The sequence below is a fragment of the Poecilia reticulata genome, linkage group LG19 (assembly GCF_000633615.1).
Source record: "Poecilia reticulata strain Guanapo linkage group LG19, Guppy_female_1.0+MT, whole genome shotgun sequence".
NCBI classification, from domain to species: Eukaryota; Metazoa; Chordata; class Actinopteri; order Cyprinodontiformes; family Poeciliidae; genus Poecilia; species Poecilia reticulata.
Window position 1 is genome coordinate 9,507,486 of NC_024349.1, and position 6,793 is coordinate 9,514,278.

The 6,793-nt window shown below is 42.6% G+C and overlaps 1 protein-coding gene across 20 annotated transcripts in view; it reads right to left on the reverse strand.

The window, feature by feature from the left end:
* The window catches only part of tcf7l2 (transcription factor 7 like 2), a 107,328-nt gene extending 101,962 nt beyond the window's left edge, over positions 1–5,366 (reverse strand). For 5 of the 20 annotated variants that reach the window (XM_008436851.2, XM_008436847.2, XM_008436842.2 and 2 more), the window contains exons 1-3: positions 4,656–5,362; positions 4,445–4,511; positions 4,121–4,245 (exon numbers count right to left, since the gene is read on the reverse strand). In XM_008436851.2, coding sequence (XP_008435073.1) covers positions 4,121–4,245; positions 4,445–4,511; positions 4,656–4,844 — 381 coding nt within the window. In that variant the 5' untranslated portion in view covers positions 4,845–5,362. Of the gene's footprint in view, positions 1–4,120; positions 4,246–4,444; positions 4,512–4,655 lie in introns of all 20 variants that reach the window. The other 15 variants (XM_008436848.2, XM_008436845.2, XM_008436839.2 and 12 more) reach the window with 6 other exon arrangements.
* Positions 5,367–6,793: the final 1,427 nt, after the last annotated feature.

Below are 6,793 nucleotides of genomic sequence, written 5' to 3' on the forward strand. Positions count from 1 at the left end.
CTCCTCGCCGTCCCTACATCTGCGATTCATTGACTTTACAATTTACCACATGTCGAGATGGGAGAGGTCGAGCCTCGAACTGAATCACGGCGCAAATATGCGAATGATTTATTGTTTTTCAAAAAAATAAAAAAATAAAATAAAAACCCTGGCCGATTTAGAGCAACACCACTTCTTTTTTTTTATTATATATATATATATATATATTCCAGAGCCTTACTCCTATTGGCAGACCATGAACAATTACAGTTTGGACTAATTAAGCTCCGAGAATGTTGCTGCACACCGCTAATGTCAAGCAGACCCCAATTTCAGTTTAATGGTGCCAAACTTTGCTTCCCAGCTCCCTCCCACTTCCAGCTCTCCAACTTAACTCCTTAAATCCAAAGCAGATTGTACTTTTTTATGGGTGTTTATTAAGTCGAAGAAAATAAATAAAAAATAAGGACCTTTTTTTTATTTTTCCTCTTATGCTCGCACAGAATGAAGAGAGAAAGAGACAGAGAGAGGAGGAGAGAGAGAGACAGAGAGAGAGAGTGGGGAGGTGGGGGGTGAATCGGAGAGCGGGAGCTGCTTCCGCCATACTTTGTAAACAAAAGTGATTTGCAAGACAAAAGGAGCGCAACCTTCCGAGTAAATTCTGCAGCTCGGAGGGGAGGGAGAAAAAAAACCCCAGCAGCAACGTTGTGCCATAAAATTTTTTTTTTTTTTTTAAAAACAGCCCCGCGGACACCAATTAGGCCCGATTAACATGTAAAGCCAATTTGATAAGGTGTGGGCCCTATCCCCTCAAATCCGCATTAAAACCCATCTTTTCCTCCTCGTCGCAGCCAAAAATTCCATTCACACCAGCCAAACACACATAATCCATATGATATGCCATTGTTATGCTTATGTTGCTCACGTGTTGTTGGAAAGATACGGTCTGCTGTCACTTTATTACAGATAAGGCCACACCAATACGGTCTGGCACAAAAAGGAGGTGTTGCATTCACTTAGAATTATGTTATTTCCTATTGGATGAAAATTAGTGAGGGTGAGTTGGAGTGGATTTAGTAAAAAAAAAAAAACAAGAAAGAAAGAAAGGAAAAAAGAAACAAAGCAAAGGAAGCCTTTTTACCACCTTCAGCAAGAGTCTTTTTTTTTTTCATTTCAGGTAGCGTTTTCATCCCCCCTCTCCCACAAGTCTACCCAACCTCCTACTTGCTCTTTTATAAACTAATCGTAATTACATGTCGAAACTCAAAACCCCCGCCAAATGTCTCAGCGGGCACGGAGAAATACGGAGGGCCAGGAGTGGCGTTAAATATCTTAACATTCACAAGTCCAAGAGGCGCTAAAAAAAAATAAAAATGTGGGGCGGATTTACGGCTCGAAGCAGGAGAGCTGGCCGCCCAGATCCCCCCCAATTCTTCCCTCCCTCGGCCTCAGCGTCTCCAGACCTGTTGAGGTGTGATGTTAGCCCACAGCACCGGAGTTAACCCGCCAGCTTCTTCCTCTTTTTTTTTTTTTTTTTTTTTTTATGTTCTCCCCTAGAAGCCCCTGCGTTAGCAACGGCAGGAAACAAAAGGTGAACGCAAAAGGAGATGGAAAACCGGGGGTTGAACTTGGCAGGCCACTTCCCCAATTCAACCTGCACCCAGTGATTCAGCAGGCCTTTGTGTGGGGGGTTTTAGGGAGGAGGGGGCAGACCGCTGGGGGGAGGAGACGAGAGGAGGAGAGCTTTTAAAGCCCGGGCACAGCTTCATGTCAAATTGCTTAAATGATACTAAATTGTGAGCCTCCTCGGATTTAGGTGGTAGGAAAAACAAATTCTCGCCGGTTATGGCTCCCAGAGGTCAGGCAGGAATCGGTTTTTTTCCCCCACCTCTTGGGTCCCGCAAACACAGAAATAACACAAACAATTTGAGATGTCCAAACAGATTAGGAGAAATGCATCCTGATGGATGTGGAGGAGGAAATATTTTCAATTTCCAATTTAAACATCTGTTTAAATCGTCTCAATTATATTCAGCAGACACACATCGCCGAGGAAACCGAAAGGGAACAGATGTGGAGGAAAAATCCGAGAATCAAAGGCTTCGTATGACAAGACAGTCTCATTCTAATAACACCGGCAGCAGTCATATTCGGAGCCTAACGTGACATGTTAGGGAGGAAGACAGCTAATCAATGTCCAGGTGAATTATTTATCCCGGCTTTAAATTTAATAGATTTATATTACAGCCACCGCCGACTTCAAAAGCTCCAGCAGCTCGGACACACAGGGCGCCGCAGACGGAGGGGGGGGGGGCCGGGGCGAGGTGGTACAGTAGGAGCCCGAAAAAAAAAAATAATAATAATATTAATAATATTCAGGTGCGTTCGTTGTGATTATCGGCTTTAATGTCGTGTCGCTGCGTGCAAATAAGCAACTCCTCGTCTTAGTTTTGCTATGATGACACGGGTAATAAATCACAGCGCACAATTTAAAACAAAAACAAAAACAAACACACCCTTCCTTTTGTCAGATCGGTGTGAAAATGGGAGATTCATGGGCAGGATGAGCAGAGCAAAGGTGGACCGCGTCTCAGAGGAGCATCTCTTTAGACGCATTGCAAAATGTGCTGTTTTATCTAACTGTTGCATGATGGCAGCAAGCGCTCGCCAGGCTGCAGGACACATTGCTGTAATATTCATAAAGAAAAACAACAACAAAAAAAGCTGCTCTATTGAAACAAGGAAGTCCTTCACTTTAAAATCAGCCTCGACACTGTGAATGCGAGTTTGTGTCAGAGCCTGATGATGAGAGTAACGAGTGACTAATTCCACATACCAGCCGGCAGCATTATCGAGGCTGACAAAATGTGCTCTCCTGTGCGGAAGACACACTCACACACACACACACGCATGCACACACACCATCACATAAAGAGATATGAAGACATAGTGGGCAGCCTCACGTGAGACCACGGGCAGAAATTGTGTCAAGCACAAAAGAAAGCATTATGTGCCAAGGTGCGAGTTCATTTTTCAAGGCGTGCACAACAAAAACCAAAAACATGGAGGTAACGAATATCAGTTGAGCAGTTGTGGGTCAAATTTCCTAGAGCCTGGGGTTTGCCTTAACCTTGTAGAAAGAGATGACAGGTTCCTAAAACACAGCCACACTTCAAAAAAAAAAAATGTAATAAATAAGAGAAGAAGAAATTATGCTGCTCATGGCTTGTCTTTGGCCCCATGGGACCAGCTGAGCTAAATGAGTGAGGGTGCATAATTACAACAGGGCTGATTGTGTCAAAATAAATAACATGAATGTGTTTGGTAACAGAGCTTTAAATGATTTTGGGTTAAAAAAAAATGGAAAAGAAAAAAGGCAGCAGATTCCTTTCGGGAAGCAAAAGCGGTAGCATGCAAAACGGAGCAATCACTCATGTTAAATAAATCACAGCCTAAACAGTAAGTTTGCATTTAATACCAATACATTACACGTTGATTTTTTTTATTTTTCTTTTTGCAAAAAGCAAGCATGCAACTTAAAAAAAAATTATCCATGCAAATCCCTTTCAAAAGCTTATTTGCATATGTGTTGCTTTTTTTAAAAACACTGTTCAGTGTGTTAGAGAGCCGGTGTAAAAGTGCAGCTCCCTGTAGTGTTAGTGGGGAAATAAAAAAAGGGCATTTTTGATGAGGCCATGCAAACACAAATCAGTTGCATTATTTAGGAGGAAGGGGGTGGGGGGATCACGCACTTTTAACCTAATTTTAATACAACACGGCCAAATATTGCTATTAAAAATAAATAGAAAAATACAATATATTTAATTGAACAAAAATTTTCACTCAATTTCCCCTGCCATTTATGATTTCAATTTATTTTTTGAATTCATTAGCACAGTTAGCATGTTAGCTTCCATGTTCAAGAGCGCGGTGCTGTACACTTCAGGAGGAGTTGGAAAACTTGGCTTCCACAATTTTTTTCCCCCCCTTTTTTCAGCTTTTTCTGGGTGACAACACTGCTTTGGAGCCTCGGTGTGTGTGTGAGTGAGAGAGAGAGAGAGAGAGAGAGAGAGTGTGTGTGAGGAAGAGTGTGTGAGGAGTGTGTGTGCAGATATCCAGCTGGTAAAATAAGTGAACTTACTGTGCGTGCTGTTGGAGAAAGTGATCCGTTGGGGAGGTAGGGGCTGGTGAGATCGGGGATCATTATAAACGGATAGCCCGGGTACGGTGGGCTCTTGAACAGCCCTCCATCTTGCCTTTTCGCAGCTAACATGGCGGGGGGTGGAGGGGAGAAGAGGAAAACTTTTAATAAACTGGCCTTGGAATGTGTTTTTTTTTAATCGTTGGAAATTGTATTTGAGGAAGAAGGCTGCAGGAGACTCCTTCCTCTGTTTAAAACACATAATGTCATGGTTGAGGGAAAAAAAAAAAAAACAAAGATAGGAGATTAAAGCAAGAAACTCACCCTCTTCTAAACTTTCCCTTGTTTTGTCTCTGAAAGTTTCAGATCTAGGCGGAGGCCGTCTTTCCGCCTTGAAATGCAACGAAACACAAGGATTGCGTTAAAACTTATAGGGGGCTTTCATGGTGAACTCTATCAAAGTGTGCTAAGAAATGTAGGCCACCCCCTCAAACATGTAATGCGAACTTAACGGAGCCGATCGATCCGAACTTACCTCCGAGTCCGAAGAGCTGTTCTGATTCGTTTCCGACTCGTTTACGAGCGAAGATTTGACGTCTGCTAAATCCCTTTCTGCCGAGGAGTTCTCCGAGATTTTCTCCTCCTGCTCCCCTTCGTCTTTGAACGAAATCATCTCATCGTTTGCGCCCAGATCGTCCCCTCCACCGCCGTTGAGCTGCGGCATTTTTCCCCCGAGCAGAAGAATCGTTCTCGGGTCGAAAAAAACCACCAAAAAGTTTCAAACCCTTGATCTCTGCGAGCTCGAAAGTCCGAGAGTTGAAGTTTTTGGGGGGTTTTCTTTTTAAAAGAGAGGGTCTTCGTATTGGCGTTTTCCAAAAGCTCTGGTATATAAAACTCAAAAACACAAGGGGGGGAAAAAAGAAGGGGGAAAAATGTTGGCAGAAAAATGGGGAAGCCGGAGAAGGAGCCGAGCCGCTCGGATTGAGTGAGTTGAAGTTGGTCGGAGTGGTTTTCAGTTCAAAGGCGGCGCTGATTGACAGATAGAGAGGGATGGAAATAGAGAGAGTCTGGATTCGGGATTATTGACAGGGAGAAACACACAAGAAACTAATGAGATTCAAACAGGGAGGGACTTGAAGTGACGTTTTCATAAATAGGAGGAAAAAAAAGAGGGAGAGAGAGAGAGAGAGGGAGAGGGAGAGGGAGTGCTGGTTGGAGGAAGCCGGCTGCAGCGAAAAAGCATGTGAGGAGTGAAAATGCCAGTTTGGGAGTAGGACAGTAATGGTAAAATAGCAGGAAGATATAGGAGTTGCTTGCAAATGTGGATTAAACGCACATATGGGCGGTCTCTCAGCGCGAAAAAAAAGGAAGCAATGAAAAGAAGGCACTTTTTATGGAGCTCCAAAAGTGCCATAATTATATAAGGCGAAAGAATAAATAAAAGATTTATTCCTGACATGTCAGTTTTTGAAATGGACAAGATGGCTCACCACGCAGGGTGGTATGCCATGAGGGGCGGCACAAAGCCTGCCTTCCCTCCCCAGAACTTAAAGCAACAACAGTCAACCCCATTGACAAAAACTTAGGCTTTTAATGACTTTGAAGGAATGTTATGAAAGAAACATTGACTCAAGTCATCAAGATACACAGGAAGAGTTAGCAAGACTTTTTTTATTTGCAGCTCTGATAAATAAAAAAAACATGGCTGACTTCCTGTTGGATTTAGGGTAAGAATTCAAGAGATTTTTTTTTTCCTTTGACCTGCCAAGATTTACGTGTAAATTTTCATAGTTCTACATAAAACCGATATGAAGGAAATGCCCCAATTTTTTGATCACAAGAAAGTTGTGGATCCCCCTTTGTTTACACTGTAAGAAAATATTTTCTACTTACGACACTATAACTGGTATGTGATTTAAATCCAGAAGAAACTGGACAATAACAATATATACATTCAAAGGTTCCACAAATTTAAGAGAAATAAATCTCTGACTATCTTAATATGCAATTAATCATTTAACAAAATAGATAATTTATTAAAAGTACATAATGCAGTACATATTTTGATTGGAAAAACATGTATTTTATTTTGAGAATAATGTGTGGTTATTGCATGTTTATTGATTTGATGGTTATCAAATAAAACAAGGCGCTCCAAAAATGGAACAATCCAATCTGTCAGGGTTCCCGTGTGTGTGTGTGTGTGTGAGTGTGAGTGATGCATCTTTCCAGCGAAGATCTTGGTGAGGAACCTGGGCAGCCTACACAGGTGGACCTCATCAGCCCCATCAGTGGTGGGGATAAAGGAGCAGCAGAACCTTCACTCAGTGCTGGATGATTAACGTGCACCGGTAGTCTCTCAGCCCTCTCCTGTAGTCCATAGTACTTGTTTTTGATCTGTCTCTTTGATATTTTTCCAGTGGTTTAAAGTCCTTGTGTTTCCGTTTCTAGATCAGTTCTGGATTCACCTACGGGATCTGTTCCATTGCTGTCTCCTCTCGTGTGGATCACCTGCAAGTCTGCCTGCCCGCTGCTCCCTCCGCACCACTCAATCGCTCCTGGAAGGATCAAGGAGAACTACTTTTCTGTTATTGCAAGGAAATAAAACTCCTTACCTTTATTTCGGACTTGTTGATTTGCATGTGGGTCAGAAGGTTAAAGCCCATCATGGCA